This window comes from Lepidochelys olivacea, assembly GCF_965140295.1.
Source record: "Lepidochelys olivacea isolate rLepOli2 genome assembly, chromosome: 1".
Lineage (NCBI taxonomy): Eukaryota > Metazoa > Chordata > Testudines > Cheloniidae > Lepidochelys > Lepidochelys olivacea.
The window spans coordinates 231570222-231596398 of NC_140411.1; the positions used below are offsets into that span (position 1 = coordinate 231570222).

Below are 26177 nucleotides of genomic sequence, written 5' to 3' on the forward strand. Positions count from 1 at the left end.
GTATAAAACCTTTTTGATTTAATGAAAATTTAATTTGTTAAAATTCACCATACTGCAATAAAGAAAAAAAGGAAGCAGCTTTTTCATTTTATTACAGTGAAAACTCAGCAAATAAATTTTTTAGAATTTTTTTCCATAAAAAGCAATAATTCTTTCACAGACCTCCTTGGCTTAGTATGACTTACATTTTTTAAATGTGATTTTGTTTTTGCTCATAGAGCTTTGCTTTAAATAAACTTTCTATCGATCTAAAATTTTGACAGTCTACGTGTGATTACTTTGATCCCGTCAGAGAGAACAAAAAGCCAGCCAACAATTGTTTTATGCGATGGTGGTGTACAGGATGGAGTTATTGAGAAACATGGTTAGGAAATTCACTGCCAGAGGCAATGGTGAAATATGTTTGGAATGGGTCTGGACAGGAGAGAGTCTTTGTTCCTTATTTTTTTTAAATGCTGCACAAGCAGGTCAATTTTGTGCAGAATGTTTAGAGTGGAATGTTAAAGAGTGTTCAAAAGATAATCTCTTAAACAAACTACCTAATGATCGCCACAGGCAACATTTCCATCTTGGAATTGTGGAAGCATGATATTGCAGGTAGCTTTTCTTAAAAATCTCATATTTCTTGGGGAGAAAACACTATCTGGGCACAAGTCAGATGTGTACAAATCAAGAGCCCCTCGATGGCTGTGCTCTGTCAAGTATTCAACAAGCAGTGTCCATGTAGGGGTGTGTAGTGGCGTGTGTTGATCATTAAGCCTTGTGAGCTCAGAAGCACCATGTGGGAGCCCATCTGATGGGATCACATCTAAGAAAGTCTCTTTTGCATAAGGGTGTGTTGATCAAGTGGGTGATACCTGCCTGGTGTCCATAGTCACCAAGAATTAAATAAGACCCTTTGTCTGTTATTTAACTCAATTGTCAAGAACCCTCCTCCCTCACAGTCCTGGCCAACAAAGGCTTAGCAAAGCATATTTCTGCTCTCGGGTTTCCATTTTAATGATCAGTGCATTCCTGGTTGGAAGACAGGCTACAGGCAATGATAGCATAGCCCTGTGCGAGCGCCTGATGTGTGATTAACAGCATGCAATCTTTCATGAGTTTACCTGCCATCTGCACCTAGTACATTGTTCTGGCTCACACAGCTCCCAGCCTCAAGCCTGGATGGAGTAGCATAGCTGCTACCTGCTCACCATCCACCTCCAGCAGCCTAGAATTAATATCAATAAAGTTGAACACTGAAGGGGCTTTTTGAGCAGTTCTCTTCTAAGGTGCCATTGTGCCCAAAGGCAACAACGATTAATTAGGATAGCTGTTCCCAAGGGTACAGCTGCCTGTGGAGACAATATACAATTTCATCGCCACGCAGAGCCCACAGGACATTTTAGCCCTGGCACGAAGAAGGACCCCAGTTAATTGACTACTCATCAGAGTATGTAAGACAGGAGGGAAAAATAACATGGTATGACAAGCTGCACAGTCTGCTCTGTGTGCCCGTTCAGTTTGGTGCTGTTGATGGGAGAGCTTGGACCCTTATTTTTTTCCCCAAACAAAAAGGAGCCCAGCAAGACATCTGAGCCCCACTAAGAAGAAGCCAGGCCTGAGGAGCCCAGTGTAGCAATAAGAAATATTAAATAACAAACATATTTTAAACTACATTAGAATTTCATTTAGTTAAAATTATGAAGAGGCCTTTATTAACACATGGATGGCCCTTTTAAGAGGCCCCTTTAAGAGTGTGTGTGTGGGGGGGAAGGCAGCGCAACCTGGACTGATTACTTGATGCCCAATTGGTCTTAAGGGAAGGCACCTGGGCCTTATAAAGTGCACGGGGGGGAGGCTGGGGTGATTCAGTATTATACATGCATCCCTCTGATTCAGTTAAAAGCTAATGACTGCACTGCACCTTTAAGCGGCGGGGGGGGGGGGTAGGTGTTGTCCAGCTTGCCTGGGAAGAGAGAATAGTGCTTTATGGCCAGGAGGGTGAGCAAGGCTCAGAAGCTGCAAAAGGGGAAGTGGGTCAGCTTGGCAAAGCTGATTCATCCCCAGGGACCAGACGGGTGCGGGAGTTCAAAAGGGGAAAGCCCATCAAGCGAAGCCCCTTTTCCTGGGAGCAGGCAGAGCAGCAGCCAGCCTCCTGCTCCTTGAGGTGCCAAAACACCAGGTTTGGCCAGGCTCTGCTCTGGGCATCGCGCTAACTGTTCCTTTCTAGGGGGGGCTGGGAAGGAATTTTTCCCTCACCACCAGATCGGCCTAGGCGGCGTGGGTTTTTTTTCCATCTGCCCCACAGTGAGATTGGGGAGGGCTTTGTTATGGTGAGGAGGGAAGGGTGTTAGGCTATGGAGCTGACACTCATTATGTGGGGCGGATGCCCAGTGTGGGTAATCCATAGGGCAGGGATACAGTGACCAGATAAATGGCTTGGAAAAGGACTTAAAAAGCAGATGTTGGTTAAAGGAACAGAAAGGGGGGGGGCAGGGGAGAGAGGTGTTTCGATGTTACTATGACTGGCCTAAGAGGTGAATCATTTTTAATACTATTTATTTAATTAGGAAATATTAATAGATTTACAAATCCTTGCTATGTAAATATCAGAAACACAACAATCATTACAACCGTGAGCATTGATTTAAAGAGACATTATACTAGAATATAGTCAGATCTTTCTATTCATACTTCTATTTTTAATTCCCTTCTGAAACTAACTTTCTCAAAGTAGAATAATCTGAGCGTGTTTTGTACTTTTAATGACAGTAGTTAGCCCTTTGATATTCAAAGATATTACTTTGAAAGGACGAGATTTTGAGAATAACTATTTAGCTTACTGAAAATGTGAAATTATGATAATTCTTGATTGCTGTTCGATGGCATGACCACTTATGTGGCCAATGTCTCATTTCCTATCACTCTGTGTTTGCAAGTGTGTACCTTGGTTTCTGTTTTGTAAACCTCCCTACCTATTTCTTGTAGTAATTCCCCCCTGTCTCATCAGTTCCCTCCCCTCTCCTTCATTCCTCTTACTTTAAATCCACACACGAAACACCAACACAGCATGTTAAGGAGTACCCAAATCCCTTTGCTAATACCAAATCCCTCTACTCTTCCCATGAACACTTGTACTGCTTCTCTTTCAATCCAAAGAAGGTACATTCTCGTCCTATGGGACCTTAACCCACACCATTAGGGATAGATTACCATCCACTTATTAGAGTTACATGGGGAGGATTTACACAGAACTCTTAAAGGTTCCTCCAAACTCCTCTCTATTTTCTCCAGGTTCCTCCGCCCCCTGTTAGGGATCTCCCTAACAATCCATTCCCTCTTATTGTCTTTGCTACTTTTTAAAATAGAGAACATGCTATCATAGAGTTATGATCTCCCCAGTTAAAGCAAACTATTTTCTTTATAACATTAACACAGTTACTGCTAACTATTCATTCCTGGTGACTTCCAAGAAATCTCTTTTAGTTAATCTTTAGTTTACTCCCAGATATCTGAATTCTCTTGTTCAGCTTCACTTCTGCCATTGCTAGCAGGGTCTCTAGAGTCTTTTGTCTTTGCCTCTCTTCCTTTCCCTGAGTTTCACTGTCTGCCGAGAGTTTTTCAGCATGTTATTTGTAGTTACTACCTCAGGCGAATCCTCTTGTACAGCTGAGATTTGGATTTCTATCCCAAGTGACACGAGTGTATTTTTTCCTTACCTAATGTCTCTTACTGTATGCTACTGATTTTTTGATTGTTTTTGGAGAATCCATCCCCTGCCACATTCTGCTCTGTTTTGGGGGGAGTTTAGTAGGTTTTGGGGGTTGACAGAGGCAGATTACTTTGCTGTCTCCTCAGAGCTCAGGCTTCAGGAAAGCAAGTTATTCTGGCTTCCTGCTAGTCTTCATGAATCATTGTTTTACGATGTGGCCTGGCCTGCAGAAGAGTGATTGGATGTAGTGTGATAAGTGCTGCACTGACTTTCATTCCAGGAAGTCCTTCTGTGTCCATAAGGCTTGTGCTGGTTGGGAAGGGGAGGGATAATGTCATAATTGTCTAGATTGCCATTGGCAGAAATCCTTTTCTCAGCCTATAACTGAAGACGGCAACACAAAATATAGCTATACAGTATTGTTTTACACTGTCATAACAGAGGGCTTAATTTCAACACTAATGCCACAAGATACATTTATTATGGGATATTCTGGTCCGTATTTTATATGGTTTGATCAGTCTTTCTAGGTGTGCAGTAGTTAACAAACAAAACCCCTATTTCCATTTTAATCGGGCCTAGTTTAAAAAACTGATATCTGGTCAGGAAGTTAAAGTACAGCTTTATGATGGCACTTTAGTACAATTTCTTTCATCCTTGGCTACAGTGATAAAAGGGATTTCAAAGCCTGGACAGGCACTGAACATTTCTTTAAAAGGCATAGCTTAGGTTAAGCATCTTAATACAGAACAAAAGGATATTATTCCAAACAGACCATTTAAAATTATACAAAATTACAATTAAACTCAGAAAGAACTTCAGGTTAGCTTGAGCCTTTTCAATACAAATCTTCATTGTTGCTGCTAAGGAGGACAGGATATGCTGTTCCAATGTATTTACCATGGCGATACACAACTATCTGTAGTTCATACTCCTCTATCTGCACCATCTCACGAGTGACCTTTTCCTGAGACTGCAGAAAAATGATTGTATAGAGGGCAAATTCAAACTCGGGACTGACACCAATAAAGGTGCTTCCCACAGGTTTTACTAGACCTTTCCAGCTGAACTGTAGACTCAGAACTTGATCATCCTCATCAGACTGTAACCAAAAATAAAAGACATGAAAATCCTTGAATACTGAATATGACCAGACAGACACATTTTCACATTCAGGGTTATTCTGCAAATACAAATGTGGGAGACTCTACTTCTGAGCAGCTATAGTGCTTGTATCAGTTGTGTATATGTAAAATGTGGGAGGTAAAACAGAGCCATTATAGGGGGTTACACAGCCCTGGATCTCACATTAACTCTTCTTTAGAATCTTAGACGCTCCTGTTGTTTATGGGTCAAGAACTCAGGCAGCAGGTTTGTCTTTCCTAAGAACTAGAATAGTATCCTAAGCCAATCCTGTACTACTGAAGTAAATGGCACTAAATATTTATGCCAATTTATATTTCCTTAAGTTTTCCTATAGCACTCATCACTGTAAGTATCCAAGTGGCTGAGGAGTGTGGTCTCCTATTTCATGAGGGCAGTAAGAAAAAGGATGGTGCTTGTGGCATGCTCAGAAATATCCTATATTTTGGTAGAATTCCATTTCAATTCAGTTGTAGCTGGGATTTTCAAAGGAGTCTAAGAAGTGAGTCACCCAACTCCCACTGAAATTCAGTGTGAGATGGATTCCTAAGCCCCTTAGAGGGGTGCCTAAAAGCCCTTACTGCATAGCCCTAACTAGCACAGTCAAGTGACATCTCTGTCAGTATCCTTTGCATCAGTGTCTAAAATTATGGCCTCCTTTATGGTTGAAAGGTGACATCTATAGGCACAAATGAAAACTGCACCATTGTGAAAACAAAATAGAACTATGTACAGCACTTCTATACAGTTCTGGGATGACCTAGAATCCTATTTTCGATGTCTCCGACTCAAGGAATATTTCCAACACACCTCTGAACAACATACTAACCCACAGAGACCTTTCTACCAAGACTACAAAAAGAAGGATTCTGGGTGGACTCCTCCTGAAGGTCGAAACAACAGACTGGACTTCTACATAGAGTGCTTCCACCAACGTGCACGGGCTGATATTGTGGAAAAGCAGCATCACGTGCCCCATAACCTCAGCCGTGCAGAACACAATGCCATCCACAGCCTCAGAAACAACTCTGACATCATAATCAAAAAGGCTGACAAAGGAGGTGCTGTCGTCATCATGAATAGGCTGGAATATGAACAAGAGGCTGCTTGGCAGCTCTTTCTACAAGCCATTACCCTCTGATCCCACTGAGGGTTACCAAAGGAAACTACACCATCTGCTCAAACTCCCTGAAAAAGCACAAGAACAAATTGGCACGGACACACCCCTAGAACCCCGACCCGGGGTATTCTATCTGCTACCCAAGATCCATAAACCTGGAGATCCTGGACGCCCCATCATCTCAGGCATTGGCACCCTGACAGCAGGATTGTCTGGCTATGTAGACTCCCTCCTCAGGCCCTACGCTGCCAGCACTCCCAGCTATCTTCGAGACACCACTGACTTCCTGAGGAAACTACAATCCATCGGTGATCTTCCTGAAAACACCATCCTAGCCACTATGGATGTAGAAACCCTCTACACCAACATTCCACATAAAGATGGACTACAAGCCATCAGGAACAGTATCCCCGATAATGTCACAGCAAACCTGATGGCTGAACTATGTGACTTTGTCCTCACCCATAACTATTTCACATTTGGGGACAATGTATACCTTCAAATCAGCGGGTACCCGCACGGCCCCACAGTATGCCAACATTTTTATGGCTGACTTAGAACAACGCTTCCTTAGCTCTCGTCCCCTAATGCCCCTACTCTACTTGCGCTACATTGATGACATCTTCATCATCTGGACCCACGGAAAAGAAGCCCTTAAGGAATTCCACCCTGATTTCAACAATTTCCATCCCACCATTAACCTCAGCCTGAACCAGTCCACACAAGAGATCCACTTCCTGGACACTACTGTGCTAATAAGCGATGGTCACATAAACACCACCCTATACTGGAAACCTACTGACCACTATGCTTACCTACATGCCTCCAACTTTCATCCAGACCACGCCACACGATCCATTATCTACAGCCAAGCTTTACGATACAACCGCATTTGCTCCAATCCCTCAGACAGAGACAAACACCTACAAGATCTCTATCAAGCATTCTTACAACTACAATACCCACCTGCTGAAGTGAAGAAACAGACTGAGAGAGCCAGAAGAGTACCCAGAAGTCACCTACTACAGGACAGGCCCAACAAAGAAAATAACAGAACGCCACTAGCCATCACCTTCAGCCCCCAACTAAAACCTCTCCAATGCATCATCAAGGCTCTACAACCTATCCTGAAGGACAACCCATCACGCTCACAGATCTAGGGAGACAGGCCAGTCCTTGCTTACAGACAGCCCCCCAACCTGAAGCAAATACTCACCAGCAACCACATACCACACAACAAAACCACTAACCCAGGAACCTATCCTTGCAACAAAGCCCACTGCCAACTGTGTCCACATATCTATTCAGGGGACACCATCATAGGGCCTAATCACATCAGCCACACTATCAGAGGCTCATTCACCTGCACATCTACCAATGTGATATATGCCATCATGTGCCAGCAATGCCCCTCTGCCATGTACATTGGCCAAACTGGACAGTCTCTACGTAAAAGAATAAATGGACACAAATCAGACGTCACGAATTATAACATTCAAAAACCCCAGTTGGAGAACACTTCAATCTTTTGGGTCACTCAATTACAGACCTAAAAGTAGCAATTCTTCAACAAAAAACCTTCAGAAACAGACTCCAACGAGAGACTGCTGAATTGGAATTAATTTGCAAACTGGATACAATTAAATTAGGTTTGAATAAAGACTGGGAGTGGATGTGTCATTACACAAAGTAAAACTATTCCCCACTCCCACCCCCCACTGTTCCTCACATGTTCTTGTCAACTGCTGGAAATGGCCCACCTTGATTATCACTACAAAAGATTTCTCCCCCCCGCCACCCCTGCTGGTAATAGCTCATCTGACCTGATCACTCTTGTTACAGCGTGTATGGTAACACCCATTGTTTCATGTTCTCTGTGTATATAAATCTCCCCACTGTATTTTCCACTGCATGCATCTGATGAAGTGCGCTGTAGCTCACGTAAGCTTATGCTCAAATAAATGTGTTAGTCTCTAAGGTGCCACAAGTCCTCCTTTTCTTTTTGCGGATACAGACTAACACGGCTGCTACCCTGAAACACTTCTATAGCAGTGGCTCTCAAACTTTCCAGACTACTCTACCCCTTTCAGGAGTCTGATTTGTCTTGCGTACCCCCAAGTTACACCTCACCTAAAAACTACTTTAAAAAGTAGTTACTGAAAACTTGCTGACTTTCTCATTTTTACCATATAATTATAAAATAAACCAATTGGAATATAAATGTTGTACTTATATTTCAGTGTATAGGATATACAGCAATATAAACAAGTCATTGTCTGTATGAAATTATAGCTTGTACTGACTTCGCTAGTGCTTTTTATGTCACCTGTTGTAAAACGAGGCAAATATCTAGATAAGTTGATGTACCCTCTGGAAGACCTCTGTGTACCCACAGGGGCATGCGTACCCGTGGTTGAGAACCACTGTTCTATAGCACCTCTCACTCACAGCTCTCAAAGTACATAGCCTGCATTTAAGGGGCACTGTTAACTTCAAGTTGATACCTGCTTGATTATTTTAACCTACTATTGTTACAAGTAACACCTACGATGATTATTTTTGAGAGAATTATTTTCTCTATATGTTCTGTATGTTCCCTTTGTGCATTAGCTAGAAGTTTGAAAAACAGTCATTTTCACTGTTCCCTCTGTTCAGTCAGGTCAGCATCCCCTGTCTGTACAGGCACTTCACACATCCATAGTGCAGAGAAATCATTTTTTTAAATCGGAAAACTATTGTTAAACCAAACAATTGGCAGGGGGTTCTCCAAGGCCAAAACTATTTTTAATTCACATTTTTTTGAAACTCAGCAGATTAAGTTGTCAGTGTCCCTTTAATTAAGCCTCACAACACCACTATAAGCTAGGTATTTTTGGTATTGTGTTACAGATGGGGAAACTACAGTACACAATGTTTAACTGCCTGATCCAAAGCCCACTGAAGTCAATAGGAGTCTTCCAATGACTTCAATGGGTATTGGATCAGACCCTAAGTCCCAAGATCTCAGACCAAGAAAGTAACAAAAAGCCCCAGTCCCATTCTTTAACCTTGATAAATCATGTGAATGACAGAATTATGCTGCTTTTCTGGACATACTTGTCTGAACCCATTATCCTAACAGAGTTCATCAGCTCCCAGAATTGGGCCCTTTGAAACTTAGTGCATAGGGACTTAGCAGAAAGGCAGCAAACATACGGGGTTCTGTCCAATGTCGTATGAAAGGCAGAGGAATTTCCAAGGGATTTTTGTGGTTGAATACACTCTGCACCTTTCAATATCAGGCCCAATGTCTTGGGTCCAGCATGGTAAAGTCAATGAAGACACTAACCACTAGAGGATTATTAATCCCCTCTGTCTACAAGAGGTATTGGGGAAAAGGTGGCCCGAGAGAATTTTAGGGTCTCAGTGGGGAATTAAAAATTAGATGGGCATTGAGCTTTAATAGCAGACAAAATCCACAGCAAAAATAAAAATAATCTGTCTCCCCCAACACCATCATGCCCTGGATTCATTACCAGAGACATCCTGAGTAGATTTACTCACCTTATCTATAAACTGTACACATACAAACAGACAACCCTAAGTCTCTCTTACCCTGCTCTTTTTCCTCCTGGCAACATAGCCTTTGTAGTCAATTTGTTTATGCTTTTCCTGAAGGTAAAATTGTACCCAGTTATGCAAACCCAGAATCTCTTTTCCATGTTTTGTTTCTCCGACAAACACGTGTTCAAATCCACAGGAATCAGGCCTACAATAAAATCAGCATAATAATAATTAGCTAAAAAATTTAATTTGCTGGATGCAAACGGCCAGAAAATGAACAAAATTGGCACTTGCTAAGAGTTATCCGTTAACATTCCTGTTCTGAATGTTTTGTTTTTCTTTTTTGTGGAACTTAAAATAAAGATCTGGTCATGAAATCTAAGTTGCTATTTGATGTTAAAGGAATAACTACCAGTAAAAAACAAACAAACAAACAAAAAACCAATGGACCAGACTATTTGTCTTTTCCATTATAAATTGACATTTATCTGTAAATTGCTTTTTGTCCCTCAAATGCATCTGTTTTCATAAAAAGGACTATGTACCTAATAATCATTCAGTCATCGAAAAATAAAATAAATACTCTTTGACAAGCCAGGACAGTCTATTACAGAAACAGTGGGACATTAAAAATTACTTTCGCCCAATTAATACATTACATAACCTTCTCCATTTTTTGTGGTTATGTCTGTATGACATACATGTAAGACTTATTTCTTACATCCTATTAAATATGATTACTACTAGGATCCATATTGACCATACATACCCCTTTCGTGTTTCCCTGGTGTATAGCTGAAACCAGATGTCATAGAGCTGAGACTTGAAGTCGTTAAGACTGGGTTTTGACCAATTTTTTCTAACTAAATATTGATGAGTAAGCTGGAGGATCGAAAACAAGGAAATATAATTAGTTTAATTTACAGTTAACTGTGGCAAGTGATAAAGCATGAAGAGCTGCTGTACTCACTTTCATTACTTCTGTTTCTAAGATAGCATCAAGAAAACGATTGTTTTCAGCCATTTCTTGTGGGGTCACAACTTCTGCTACCCCAGTTGACGTTTCATAGTTGTCCAATAGGGAAACGAAAGCTGCAAAGAAAGATGCCATTCAGCAGGGCACCTGGTATAGATGTTCAACAGTGTGTAGACCAAAATCACCTTTGTAGTTTGGCCTCTAGATGGCAACAGAATCACAAAAAATGATCGGATGAAGTGAGCTGTAGCTCACGAAAGGTCATGCTCCAATAAATTGGTTAGTCTCTAAGGTGCCACAAGTCCTCCTGTTCTTTTAAAAAAAAGATCAGTTCTGGTATTCTATCTAGCAGATATATAAATAGCAGTGTTCTGGTGAAGCTCCACTAATCGCTCTGTCATTGCAGCTTTGCTCTGATCAGGGGTTTTAGGCCCAGTGGGCATTGCTACTCAACAATCTAAAGTTTGTCCATCCCCAGGTGAGCCAACCCTGGAGTGGGTGCTAATCCTGACAAAAAAAGATCTGTGTGAATAATAGGTCCTTGTTCCACAGTAGAAGTAGTAATGCCAGAAAACATCCTCCAGGCAGAAAAGGAGTCAGTGTGAACCTGAATGGCTGCAATATGAGAAATAATATTACGACCAATTAATTAGTTTTTAGAGGCACCAAGGAATAAGTGATAAATTGGAATAGCAGTTTCTGGAACTGCCATTTAATAGGCATAAAGCCAAATTCTGTTCTGAGTTACATGGCTGTGTATATACAGAGACATTGCCTCTATTGATTTTATTGGCATTGCCTCACAGGTGTAATAGATATCAGAATACTGCTCAGAGACATTTGTTTGAAATAAAGGTACTGTTTGTACTTAGCACTCTATTTTAATACCAGTGTAGCCAACCGTCTGAGCAATGAAAGTATTAAGTGTAAACAAGTTAAATTTTAAAAGTTGCTGGGTTCTGCTGATTGAGTTTATTCTTGCAAATACATATAATTCTAGCCAATCTTACCAAAAATGTGTACATTTGTTTACCTGCGTATTTCTGGATTTCTGGAGATCAGTGTACTTTCTGAAATAGAGGCCACAGGTAAACTCCAAGATCTGATTGCAAATCTATGGGAAATTACCTTTCAAATGACGTACTGCATGACGATCTTCAGCTCCAAATTGTCTGACCATTCAAGCTGTACATAATGCTACATTTTAAGTCTACATTTTAAAAAAATAATGCAGATTCATCATTCCATTTCCCATGTTACCAAAATGATAACGAGAAGAAAGGATGCACAGTTACTGAAGAACAAATCACAGGAAGATCTCACCTGCAAAAGTTTTTGTGCTCTTCAGACGCTCTTCATTTACGTAGCGAAACAGAGGTTCAGATGCACTGTCCCTTGCAATGCTGCTGCCCTGCTGTACAAAGCCTGCTTTTTCCTATGAGAAGCATCAGAACAAAACAATGAAGGATCCAAAATGTATTTAAAGGGGATAATCCCTCTCCGAGTAGTAATCAAAGCACAGCAAGAAGTTAACTGCTATTAAAACTGTTTATTATACTACAAAACAATATAGTTATATAATAAATCACAACATCAAGCAGAGAGAAAAAAATACTCTTTTTTGTCATTGTAAGTGTTTGAAAGGGTCCTGTTGCCTCTTTCTCAGGGTTAACAGTGATAGCTCATTGGGGGCATCGCAATAATGAATAACCAAGGACACCTCTGCTCCACTTGATTGCCTATTATTTATATAACACAATGTGGGCCTGATGTTACTCTCCTGGCACAAGCAAAACTCCCATTGACTTCAGGGGAATTGGTGCCTACATTAGAATTGTGGAATCAGGCCCAGAAGGGGAGATTGTCAAAGCTATAAAGGACAGCCAGGCACCCAACCCACATTGACTGTTGGGCACTTAACTGTCCTTTGTGTTTTTGAAAGTCAGCCCTGTTTCAACAAGAGATTTAAGTTTTCTGAGTAGAAATTCTTCTCTTGATTCAAATCCCGAGTGTAGCATCCAGGCCAAGCACTGGGTAGATGCACTGTGGAGCTGGTGTGTACATACCTAAACCCCTAGTGCAAAGGAAAGGAGGAAGAACATAGCAACTGATCCTCTAGCCCCACTTCCAGCTGCCCCTAGCCCACCCATATGGGGCACTCCCATGTGCTGCTGCGTTCCACACTGAATAGGGGTGCACATCCCCTGCAGAGGCCTCCCACATTGAGTTCCCTGCTCCATCACAAAGCAGAACGGCACCAGTTCCCCTGCAAAGGGAGGAGTCTAGACTTAGCACTTGGTGTTAATAAATTATAACACTAATAAATTTTAGTATTCATGGACAACAGAAATCAGATAAATCAATATCTTTAGAAGAAAACAGAAAACAATTTGCACAAAACTTTTGAGACTTAAGCTTTATTTAAAAAAATACTCCTCTAATATTTTTTATTTGACACTTGCCAACTTGCCTTTCTATATATTTCAGTTGCTGGAAGTCGTTGCTCTTACTCCAAGTGCATGTCAGCTAGCTGAAGAACAGAACTGTCATTCTGAATGGATGCTGTGAGAGTTATCTGTTTTCCTGCCTGCCGTGTATTATAAAATGCTCTGAAGAGGTCGTGGTTTCACCAGCCATTGTGTTAACTATTTCTTCTCGCTGTATACGGTAGAATTCTGCTAGACAGGAGAACCTCACTACTTTGTGCTTTGCCAGTCCATGCCCTCATAACTTATACACACACACACCCATCTCTTCCCACTTTATGATCAAAATATAAGCTCAGACTCACTCTAGAGAGGTCTGCTACTACTAAGATTTCATTACTTTTACAGAATATACTACGGAATATTTTCTAGCTTACTAAAAATTATTGTGGCATAAGCTTTCGTGGGCGAATACCCACTTCATCGGGTGCATGCACGAAAGCTTATGCTCCAATACATCTGTTAGTCTATAAGGTGCCACAGGACTCTTTGCCGTTTTTGCAGATCCAGACTAACACGGCTACCCCGCTGATACTTACGAATTATTGTGTTAGTTTACTTCTCACTTGAATATTAATTCAATAGCTAGTTGTCTTTTGAGCACTAGCACAGTGGATTTCTTTAGTAAAACTAATAAATATTATTATAATAATAATAATTACAAACAATAATAAGCACTCTGGCCTCAATCCAGCAAAGCATTTAATCACATTCATAAATTTTAGCTTGCGAATAAAGCCCTGCACGGATACAAAATTTGTATCTGCAGCCGATCGGAGATCTGCAGACATGTTCTGTGGATATCCGCAGATTTGCAGGGCTCTAGATATAAAGTTTGGATCTGCATCCATCTGCGATCTGACTGCAAACATGGTCCACGGATACAGATATCCGCAGATATAAAGCAGATATCGGTAGCTTTGCAGGGCTCTATGAATAGTCCTACTGAAATCAACTGGCTTGACTGATTTGCTGTACTAGTTCATTGATTTCACCTCCTGGTGCTGGAGTGTTTGCCAATTGAGGTCTAGTTTTTACCCTTTTCTTTTTTGGTTAGATACCTGAGAAGGCAGTGGTTGTTCAATTCCAAGATCATTTGGATACCAATGACATCAAGGTTAGGTCCCATGCTTGGTTTGTGTCCTTTTTTGGATGTGAGGGTATGCTTATTAAGGTCATGAAAGATCTCCTGCTTGTTTTAGATTGGCTAAGTTCAACATTTTAGTTAGGTGGGACACTTCAGCAGCTTTTCATGCAACTCATTACGGGTGGTTGCTTTGGGACCTGATCCTACAGTATTAAAATCAATGGAATTTTGTCACTGACTTCAGTGGGAGCAGGATTGGGGCCCCAGTGACTAAGGGGTGTTGCTGGGGTGAGAGAAACTGACCTCTAAACAGGAAATTGTATGCTATCACCGAGGAATATGGAATACAGAATTCCTCAAGGACCTGTGGCATCCATGATGTTCAACATTTTTACTTGGCTTCTTATCACTTGCTCTAACCATGAGACCAAATTCCCTTTAGATCTGCTTCTTTAGCAAATAGCTATTTAATAGTCACATGATTCTGGAACATTTTGCAGGGACCAACCCAGATCATAGATATATATGGAAATACAATGAAACTCAGATGAATATCTGATAAAGAGACAGATTTGTTACAGAATAAACCTTCTGGCCAGACTTTCAAAAGCAGGAGCTTAAAATCCCTATATAGAGACCTACCTGATTTTCAACAGTGCTCCAAACAGCTCCCACTGAAGCTTCTGAAAATGAGACAAGTGCCCAAGTATGGATTTAGGGGGTCTAATTTTGAAGCCAATGGAAGCTGTTGGGTACTCAACATTTTTGAATTCGGATGTTAATTACATGGCATAAATCCAGAACTACTCTACTTATTTCAGGGTGGTACTGAAAGCAGAATTTGGCCTTAGATGTGCTAAATGAAGACATCTACCAAGCTAAAAACATTGCATTCATAAGCAACGTGTTACTGCTAGATTTCATCAGCCCCCATTGCTACATTATGCAGTTAGCTAATTTCAGGCATCACAAAATACGTTCCTTTCCTCATTCTCATAACATTTGATTTACCTGGTATTGAAAAAATTCAAAAGCATTAACAACTGAACTGGCACTTCCCCACATGGTCTCTGTTAGAGAAGGCAGGCATTACATAAGAGGAAGAAATCTGACAAATCTTGTTAACTCCGTAGGAAGAAAAGAAAAAAAATCAAAGTGAGCTACATTGTGCCCTGACTGTGCAACCCCCTCAAAGTGAGTGGGGTTTCATGAGGGCAGAATTGAGCCCAGTGTATATAATTTATAACAGCAACAGTATTCAGAATAATTCCCACAAATGTGGCATCAACAAAAAATTCTGTTTAGTGGAATATGTTTTATGCTGCTGAGTTCTGAGCCGATTTACACATGTGAACTGCGAAACTTTCCTAAAGGATCCTGTTAGAAAAGCAGAACATTTTGATGCGATAATGTTAGATGACTAGTACATTTACATGGATTTTGAACAAGAAACAGTGTTACCAGAGCAAGCAGATGCTTCTCTAAATACTTTGTGCCAGCTAAATATCAGTAAATTACCCCTGGCTGAATATCTGCCAGAAAAAAAGTGTTTAACTATTGACTCTGAAACCTCATGAACAGATTGGGTCTCAGAGCTCAGGCTCCAGCCTGAGCCCGAACGTCTACACTGTAATTTTTAGCCCCACAACTCGAGTCCTGTGAGCCTGATTCAATTTCCCCAGGCTCTGAGACTTGGTGCTGCAGGTTTTTTATTGCAGTGTAGATGTACCCTGAGTCACTCACACGCATTATCAGCTTAGTGCGCAGCAGGGAAGCAATGGATGTGGTATATTTGGACTTTAGTAAGACTTCTGACACAGTCCAACATGACATTCTCATGCACAAATTAGGTAAATATGGTCTAAATGAAATTACTATAAGGTGGGTGCTTGAAAGGCCATACTCAAAGAGTCATCAATGATTCGATGTAAAACAGGGAAAACACATCAAGTAGGAACCCAGAGGGGTCTGTCTTAGGTATGGTGCTATTCAATATTTTTATCAATGACTTGGATGATGGAATGGAAAGCTTGCTTATCAAATTTGTGAATGACACCAAGCTGGGAGGATTTGCAAGTACTTTGGAGGACAGGATTAGAATTGAAAATGATTTTGACAAACTGGAGAAATGGTCTGAAATCAAAAGCATGAGATTCAAAAAAGATATGCACTAAGTACTACACTTAGGATGGAAAAATCTAATGCACAAATACAAAATGGGGAATAACTATATGGGTAGCAGTACTGAAGAGAAAGATTTGGAGTTTATAGTGGATCACAAATTGAATGAGTCAAAAGTGAGATGCAGTTGCGACAAAGGCAAAAGTCAATCTGGCATGTATTAATGGGAGTGTTGTATGTAAGACACGGGAGGCAATTGGTCCATTTCTACTTGGCGCTGGGTGAGGCCGCCGCTGGAATATTGTGTGTAGTTCTGGGAACTACACCCTCTGTGCTGCTACTCCCGCTACTTCATATAGATTCATCCTGTCCTCACTCCTCATGATATTTAGTAGCTAAATTACCTGTAAGTCAATTGTATAATCTTTCCCGGGCACAAAGCGATTAACATCTGCATCCCATAGCTCACTGAAAAGTTTAGAAAGTTCATGATTTAACTCCAGCCTGCAAAGAAAGTTAGAAAAATATCAATGCTTAAAAAAAAAAGACACAGATCAACACAACTTTGTCAATGGCCGCATCCACATTTCTGGTGCCACTTTAGCAGCGTTCTGGGTGCTCTCAGGATATCAAGGGAGCTTTCTCACCTCATGACACTCTTAGTCAGTGCTGCTCTCACCTGAGGGACAATATTAATTAGTAGTATGGTCTGCTGATAATACCTAAAGTACTTTATAAAGAAATGGGAAATGGTTTATTTTGTAAGTTTTAAAGAAAAATGTTTCCTTTTTAAAGCAACTGATGTTATTATTTTTGAACAGTAGATTTCAGTTTTATTTTATAATTAGTGAACTCTACTAAAAAAAAATTTAAAATAAAGATGACAACTATTCATCTAGAAGGATTCTATAGGTTCATCACAAAAAGGCAGCCATCTCTAATGTGGAATGCAGCAGATGTCTACCAGCCAACAACAACATTACACAACAGAATAGAAAAAGAAGTGAAGAATTCCATTTTTTTTGTGGTTGGTTTTCTAGGGAAGATCGCTTATTCCATCACATTCCCTATTCCTGCCAATTCTCCACCTTCCAATCCTTCAAATGCCCCTGTCAGAGCAGCTTTCCTTTGCTCAAAGAGGTTGGAGGGGACTTCCTTCAGAGTACATCAGTGCTGCTCCTAGAGCAGTCAGGAAGATTGTTGTGGGGCAATTCATGGTGGTTCCTCCCTTCCAAAAAAACAGTGGAGCTGAAAACACCAGCATAAAACTAAACTAATCCAGGGATAAATCGAGTCTTGTATCTGTGGTCTTTAGTGGCATTAAGCACTCACTGCAAGGCTACAATGTTGGCCCCTCCACACTTTAAAAGACATTTGCCTCACTTAGAAATAGAAATACATAGACACCAGCAAGAAGCATTCATCATGAAGGTTTGTGAAGGTGACATTTTGTTTCTCTTTAATATTCGTGATGAACCTGCTAGCTGATAACTGGGTTCCTACTTTACCTCCACCCTGGCTGAGGTGGAGAGTGCAGGGCAGGGCACTCCAGTTCACCATCCAGCCAGTAGAGAGCTCCATAATCCTGAGAATGCAAGAAAAGGAAGTAGCTTGCTGAGGTCAGAGTGGACCAGACTCCGGAATCATAGGTCTGGAAGGGACATCAAGAGGTCATCTAATCCAGTCCCCTGCACTCATGGCAGGACTATGTATTATCTAGATCATCCCTGACAGGTGTTTGTCTAACCTGCTCTTAAAAATCTCCAGTGATGGAGATTCCACAACCTCCCAATTTATTCCAGTTCTTAACCACCCTGACAGTTAGGAATTTTTTTTCCTAATGTCCAACCTAAACTGCCCTTGCTACAATTTAAGCCCATTGCTTCTTGTCCTATCCTCAGAGGTTAAGGAGAACAATTTTTCTCCCTCCTCATTGTAACAACCTTTTATATACTTGAAAACTGTTATCAAGGGGACAGAAGCTGCATGAGGCCAGGAACAGCAGCTCAGAGACAGCAGCCTGAGGGAAGGCCAGATAGAAGTCAACCTGAGAGTTGGGATGAGTTGGGATGAGTACACTGAGAGTGGGCCGGACATGCTCTGTTGTTGGCAGGGGAGAGCAGTAGCCACAGCTGGAGGATAGAGGGCACTAGCCTATTCATCCCGTTCCTTTGTGGTCCATGGGAAGAACAGGATTGACTACATTGCCCACAATGTGCTCACTACACTGGCAGCTCTGCATTAAAACAATGACAATAATAAAATCTCATGCACCAGGGCTTCAGCCAGTTGCCTGCAGGGATCAGGATAGAAAGCCCCACCCCTCCACCATGGAGCATAACTGGCTGTATAGTAAAGCAATCCTTTTACTCAAAATGTGTGAGTATTTATGAGAACCCAACAAGGACTGGACCTTGCAGAGCCTAATGCTTGGAGCGCGTGGTACACAGGACATGCTACAAGGGGTCAAAGGGGACTGATGTACCACAGGACTCACTACAGTACCCTGAAGTGGGGCTGGTTACAGTATTTTTCCCTTTGTTTTACATTTACAATGAAGTTTTGACCATATTTCTTCAAGCGGCGCTAAGCTTAAGGAACTAGCCTTAGTTTTGGGGTAGTTCAGAGTTCACTGGGGCTCTTCCTTAGGTGTTACCCCTGCCCTCGCTCCAGTCCATACACAAGACCCTATGACCCAAGTGTGGTGGTGCTTTTAACCTGGACTAGCTGACTCATCTCAGGCTGCAGGCTAAAGCCCCAGTGAGGCTTTCACTTGGCCTGGGTACCTGATCATTTTGAACTGAGGACACAAGCAAAACCACCCAAGCGCTGATGGTCCTCCAATTCCCCCCATGTGTGCAGAAGGACAAGTTCTCCCACAATTCACTAGGCAAGAATCAGGCAAGTTCAGGTTACTGGAGCACAAAGAACCGTTGAATGTATGTGCCCCCCAGAACTCCTAGAGCCTCACATGGGTGAGCGTAGTACCAGTGAGGACACAGTAATTCGGCTATGGCTGTGCAGTGTGGCTGCTCACACCCAGGCTAGGCCCATCCGGGTGCCCAGACCCAAATGCTAATCACCGAAGTTAACTTTACAGTGAAGATACACATTTAGTCACCAAGTGATTGTGACTCATTTCTTTCAACTGTGAAGAAAGCTAACAGGGTCTGGACAATCTGAAAATACAGCCAGTAGGACCTATCTAGTTTCTGTTTCTTAGTCTGCTGTGACTGTTCAAATAGGCTCATTTATAATCCCTCTGACTTTACAAAGTAAACTTTATTTGGTTTAACTATTTGAATTGGCAAGACCAGCACATTAGTTCAGAAAGATACAATGAGGACTTATGCAAATTTATATTGGCACAAGAACCAAGTGTAGATAAACAAGACGTTGATCACTGATCACAGAAATGCCAGTCTGAATGGTGTCAAATCAAAAGTCTAAACTGACAGCTATGGGCCAAATTCTGCCTTTGGGTGCACTCGTGCAGGGTCCCATTGACTTCAATGGGAGACTCTTGCATGTATCTGAGGGCAGAGTTTTGCCCTTTAGAATTTAAGCATAAGCAAAAGATGGATGAAAGTGAAAGAGAACAGCATATGTCTTTTTGTGCACATGCATCTATTTATTTTTAGATATTTGTAATTCTATTTGGAGGTCTTAAATTAGCTTTAGAACAGACTGCTTGAAAAAACTGAATTGCCAAATAATATTACTCCACAATACATGGTGTAGAAATCAGACGCTGATTACAAAACCCACAGACAATATGCCATGTAAGTGCAGGAGAGAAAACAAGACCACCTGAGGCAACGACAGGCTCTTGTATGCACCATGTGCTACAAATCTACATAACATTAAAAATCAACTCCATGTCTTGTGGTAACGGGAACTTGCCACACACTGCTTCCCTGACAGTAACAATATAAGTGCACAAATATTAAACTGCCTTTAACACAATGGCTTTGGTTATAAAGGGGATGTGGAAATGAGGGTCTCCTTGCAATAACTGCCCTGTGGATTTGCCCCCCTAGCCTGTATTCCTTCTAGCATTACACACAATCCAGGCCTCTTCAGCAGCCACAGTTCATTTAGCCCTGAAGGCTTTGGACAGAATACACATCAAATCCCATTAAACCATTCTCTTTCATTAGTCGAAGAAGGTTGTCATTGATTGATATGAGGTACTCCCTGCTCCCACTGGTCTGAAGAAGTAAAGGCTCAATCAAACTTGCATTGAAATCAAGGGGAATAAGGACCAAATCCATCACTAGCATTAAGCACCTGGAACAAAGGTTAAATCCATTATTGGTGCTGACTTAGGCTTTTACATCAGGGTGAACTTGGCCCTAAAACCAGAAACTGAACTCAGGTCTCCTTTATTTTTCCTCACATCGTGTTAAAAATATCTCCCAGCACAAGGCCCCAATAATAAATTTCAGTGGTATAACAATAGTCGCTTTGCACACTTACTGTGTTCCTGGGCAGATTCCTTTGTAACAGACCGTACCTGCAGGTCAAATTAACTCTTTTCTTACCAAAATGCCAATTCAGTTGCATGTTAGGGAGCATACTGGAAGCAACAGGTTGCCATACTCCCATCATGCTACAATCATTTAATGTCACAGAACTGGCCATCTCCTATGTTCCTTCCTAGCTGCTTTTGAAGCTCCTCCCACTTCTGACCTTGCCTTCTCTCTCCCTACTACCTTTCATCTCACGTTACAATCCAGTGCTGCTGTTTTTGCTGTTCCGCAGATCATCCCAACTTACTAATGATTTTCCCCAAGCCCACAGATCTTAAAAAACAACAAAAAAACACAAAACCCAACAAACAAGGGATGAAGACGTTAAAATGAGTAGTAAATACAGCAGTGCAATGGACAACTTCATATACTGAACTCTTTGTTTTCCTTTATTCCTTTACTCTTACCATTATCCACTCATTCTGTACATTCATGCTGTCTATCTCCCTGCTTCTACTGCTACCATCTAGAGTTGCCAGGTGTCCAGTTTTTGACTGGAACATCTGGTCAAAAAGGGACCCTGGTGGCTCCGGTCAGAACTGCTGACCAGGCCATTAAAAGTCCAGTTGACGCGGGACTGGCTCTGCGCGGGACTGGCTCTGCGCGGCTCTCAGAAGCGGCAACATGTCCCTCAGCTCCTAGGTAGAGGGACGGCCAGGGGGCTTTGTGCACTGCCCCCAGCTCTGCAGCTCTCATTGGCCAGGAACTACGGCCAACAGGAACTGCGGGGGCGGTTCCTGCGGGCGGAGGTAGCACGGACGCCGCAGAGCCTCCTGGCTGCCCCGTGCCTAGGAGCCAAGGGACATGTCACTGCTTCCAGGAGCTGCCTGAGGTCAACGCTGCCCAGAGCTGGCACTCTGTAGATCCTCCTACACTCCAGCTCCCTGCCCCAGCCCTGAGCCCCCTCCCACACTCCAAACCCCTTGACCCATCCTGGAGCTCCCTCCTACACCCCAAACCCCTCAACCCCAGCCCTGCCGCAAAGCCGGCATCCCCAGCCAGAGCCCTCATCCGCCTCCCATACCCCCAGCCCGGAACCCCCTCTTGCACCACAAGCCCCTCATCCCCGGCCCCATCCCAGAGCCCATACCCCCAGCCAGAGCCCTCACCCAATCCCCTGCCCCAGCCCGGTGAAAATGAGCAAGTGAGGGTGGGGGAGAGTGAGCAACAGAGGGAGGGGGGATGGAGTGAGTGGGGGGCAGGACCTTAGAGAAGGGGCAGGGCATCAGGTAAGGGGCGGGGCAAGGGTGTTCAGTTTTGTGCAATTAGAAAGTTGGCAACTCTACTACCATCAGCTACACTACCTCTGTGCTAGGCTTCACAGAATATTCACACTTGAGCCAATTGCTATGGTGACAGGGAATCTGCTGTGTGCTGGATTGTAAATAAGGATTTAGTAAGGTAAGAGTTTGACAGCATTTATGTAAAAATTCTCTTTCATATAGGGGAGATCTGTTCCCAATGGAACAACCCCTGCTACACATTATAAATTGGCAGTGTTTATTGGATAGGAAGTGCCATTTGCACTTTCCTCTTCTAGGGTAATTTTTTTTTTGATTTTCCAAATTACCCCCCACCCCATCCCCACAACACACGTCATGCTTCTTTAGTCAAAAGAGGATGACCAAGAGTGAGCGAACACATAGAGAGTGGTTACGCTCAGATATTAATTTAATAAGCATGCTACTGCCAGCAATTCAAAAAATGTGTGCCTAGAAATGCAGTCACTTCACAGGACACAATGACTTTCTCTTTTCTCTCCTTTCTCCCCTATCCATGACCAAAATATCAAAATGGCATCCATAAACTTAGGGACTTTCCATCTTCTTTTTGTTGTTCCTTTTCTTTTCAAACAGGGAAGAGCACATGCACAAATTGTACCTGAAGTTTAGAATGAAGGTGAAAAAAACCAAAGGGAAAACCAAACCCTGCCAAGACTGAGCTCTTACTTAACAAGTTACATTGTCATTCGGTACAAAGTATTTCTAAATGTCACAAAAATACCTTCACCATCTGGTGTGATAACCTCAAGCAGAGGCTTTGAAGTCCCAGGACATAATACATCTTAAGATGCAGTCAATGTTTGGATAAAAGTTTTCTTGAAAGAAATTATAATACTTCCCCCTCTAATTTTCAATATGATAGCATCTGTGGCTTGCAATCAGAGAATAGTCTCGTATGTTCTTGATCCCTTCCCTATTATTCCTCCTTCCATACTCTTGATGAAATCACCCCAATTACTAGCATAGTGTTTCCATATAAAAAAAGATTAAAACAATTTTTGCAGGACAAGACAGGCCGTGTTTTGCATAGGATTAAAAGTGAATTTTGCAGGAGTGTTGCTGGTTCCAGCCATCTCAGATCTTTCAGTTTCTTTGCAATAAAAGCTGTACTGAGAGTGTAAGAAGCAAGAGGGCTGCTGGGATGTAGCTTCTTGACTGAAACTTTACTATATTCTAACAGTTGTACACTTAAAATAAAACTCTAATCTTAGCATTGCTGCTAATTCAAAACAAGACATTTGCATGATATGCCTTTTGGTTTTTATGCAATTCAGTTGTACAAACCCCCTTCCCCTCCCCCTGATTTCACCTTGTCCAAATAGTTTCTGAGCAGGAAATAAGTACTGCTGTAAACAGCAGACACAACCAGCTTGAAAGCTAGTTCTAAAGAATTCAACAAAATCAATGCAACCAAACCTGTACTGTAAATGTGCAGTGCAACACCCAAACAGAAGGCTGTTTAATTCTTCTGCAGTGTAATTTTATCCTCAGGAGACTTTCAGCAGCAGGGTGATTTTTAAAAGTCCTCCTAATCTTCGTATCATTTGTGATTTTAAAAGAAGCAAAACACTTGCCCAGGTTGCTAAGCAAACCCTTTGCATAAAGATTTAACATGCATGTAAAGTTTCCCTTAAAATTGTATGAAATTGTTAGTAACAGAAATAAACTATTGACTTGATTCTCCTCTCATTTATTCCAGTGTAGGTGCAACTCCATGGGCTCCAGTGGAGTTAAACCTGATTTACAACCTTATGATACATTTGAGAGAAGAATCCGATCCACTGAACAGAACTGTATCTGTAGAGTGCTGATCACACTTCAAGTTTCAAGATAATAACAACTGTATCAATGCAATAAACAGTCTAGTAAGACGCTATAATTCAGGAAAAACACAAGAGGGCTTGATGAAAGTCTAGAAGGAGGGCCTTGAATCATTATAACTTTAGCTTTGCAAGGTATCCTACAACATCAGCTGTCTTAAAACATCTAATCTTAGTATCACATTATTTTACATAAAGCAGCATATGATTCAGTTGCCCTTTTAGCCCCCAGCAGCTTTTAAACTTGAAGCAAGTTACTACAATAGAACAGAAACAATAAGCAGAATGTTATTGCAATGCTGCACTCCAATTAAAGCCCTTTTAAATATAGGTGCCCCAGAGAAGCACAACTCTCTGTCTATTTGGCATTTAAAAAAGAGGAATAGTGAGCCAATGTGATTCTCCCTTACCTACGAGCCATGCTGAGAGGATATATTTCTCTTGGCAAATATACTAGAGAGTAAGATCCAGCTGAAGCTCAAAACTCTGCAGCTCAGTGAACAGACTGAAGAGGTGTTTCTTTCCCACAACCTAGTTACCCAGAACTGTCAGTCAATGTGATAGACAGAGCAAGAAGGCAATGGAGATGCAGACACGTAGCTACAGGAGGGGAGTGTGCATAGAGGGAGGGGCAAAACCTGACAATAATAACCTTGTGTCTAGCTGCAACCTGCTAGTAACTGGAGTAACTTGTCTGCTATTATGTGTGCTGAGGAGATAGGGAGACGCTAAGCAAGATTTAGATCTGCCTTTTCATCATTCTTAGCCTCTAGAGCTTTCGTCATGGTGGACGTGCAGATTTACAAAGCACACAGAAAACAGAGCTCTGTAGGGAATTCCAGAATTGAATTCTTTGCCCACTACTTTCCACATGGTGTATGAATTTTACATCCAGAAACAATCACTTCAAACCTAAAAGTTTAATATTGACTTCACTGAGAGCAGGCTTGGGTCCTTAGTGTCATTCTCATGCTTTTGTTTTATTGTATGGTTATTATAAATCAACAAAGAAAAAGTTAATGAAGACATAGTATACAGGGAAAAAACACCTTCCCGCCTTTCCTCCCACAACTATCATGAGAGCTGACATTTGGAAAGTACTATGAAGGGCTTTAAAATCTTCCCGGAGCCCTCACCCCCTCCCACACCCGAACCCCCTGCCCTAGTCCGGTGAAAATGAGCGAGTGAGCCAGGATGTGGGAGAGCGGGTGATGGAGGGAGGGGGGATGAAGTGAGTGGAGGGTGCGGCTTCGGGGAGGGGGTAGAGTAGGGATCTTGGGGAGGGGCAGGGCAGGGAGCGGGGTAATGATATTCAGTTTTCTGCAAATAGAAAGTTGGCAACCCTAGGTTCAGCCGGAGGGCTGAGCCTTGTAAGACTGGACTGGAGTGTTGGAATACCCTGACACCATAGAGCAGAGGCCTAGATGAGTGCTGGAGCCTGGCCTGGCCTCTAAGGGGCACCCTGGCATTAGGGATACTACCTTGCCAGTATCTGACTGGCCTGGCCAGATTTTTTACGGATTTGCCAGTTGCCAGAAAAATAATTTAATCTGCTTGTTTATTTTTTAAGTGGGTCTAAAGGTTTGTATTATTAGCACCACAATACATTGGGCTAGCTAATGTTAAACGTTTCTGTGCCCAGCTAATGATGCTGCAGCGTTCCTACTTCTGCAGTTTAAATAAGAAAATGATGTTATCAATCTTATCTATACCTGTTCTCTCTGGAGTGGCTCTAGAAGGGAGGGGGGCTGTTGAGTTGCCTTGTGGTTGGGCTTGCGGCGGGCTTTTTTGAAAGGTGGTATCCCTACCTGGCATAAGAACCCTAGTGACAATGTGGTAGAGAATGTGGGCATGATCTTCCCATCCCTGGAGACTGACTCAGACTGTTGAACACCTTCGACCTAAGGTCGTGAGTTGGTAAGATGGTGACAGCGTGGATCTGGGATGCCTTCTAAAGTGGATGACCAAGATTCAGCAATAGCAACAGCAGCTCCTGTGGCAACTGGCTGTCCAGCAGCAACAGCAGATCCGGGACTTAGGGGCACAGCAGCAACAATTGGTCCAACAGGTAGTGGCCCTAATGTAGCCTCAGTGTCTTACTGGGATTTCATCTCCAGGGGCTGTAGACCTGGCCAGCCACAGTCATGTCAGTGAAAACTCATGAAAATGGGCCCTGAGGATGACTCGAAGGTTTTCCTGATGATGTCTGAGCAAGTGGTGACAGCAGTTCAGTGAGCCATCCTGGAAGCACCTTATTTGATTGGATCAGCACAGGCTGAGACCAAAGGCTAGATGCAGCCCCATTGAGAATCTCTCTGGGGAATCAGTGACCTGATGCCCCAGTGTAATGTGATCCTCTGGTGTGATGGAAT

General features: G+C 42.2%; 1 protein-coding gene across 1 annotated transcript; it reads right to left on the reverse strand.

Annotated features, from left to right (window-relative positions):
• Nucleotides 1–163: 163 nt before the first annotated feature.
• On the reverse strand, nucleotides 164–24319 carry LOC311525312 (poly(U)-specific endoribonuclease-like). Its single transcript, XM_084637361.1, has 7 exons — nucleotides 24216–24319; nucleotides 16575–16674; nucleotides 11800–11911; nucleotides 10471–10592; nucleotides 10270–10382; nucleotides 9552–9705; nucleotides 164–4796 (listed from the first exon to the last, which is right to left on the reverse strand). Exons 1-7 carry the CDS (start codon nucleotides 24224–24226, stop codon nucleotides 4533–4535), a joined length of 876 nt encoding a protein of 291 aa, XP_084493487.1. The 5' UTR covers nucleotides 24227–24319; the 3' UTR covers nucleotides 164–4532.
• Between the last annotated feature and the right edge of the window lie 1858 nt (nucleotides 24320–26177).

What these genes read in the sequence shown, in the direction of transcription:
- LOC311525312 (XM_084637361.1), bottom strand. An exon ending in ATTATACAATTGACTTACAG is followed by an intron (nt 11,912 to 16,574) that starts GTAATTTAGCTA and finishes TGCTTCTCATAG; the next exon opens with GAAAAAGCAGGCTTTGTACA. An exon ending in TAGAAACAGAAGTAATGAAA is followed by an intron (nt 10,383 to 10,470) that starts GTGAGTACAGCA and finishes TCGATCCTCCAG; the next exon opens with CTTACTCATCAATATTTAGT.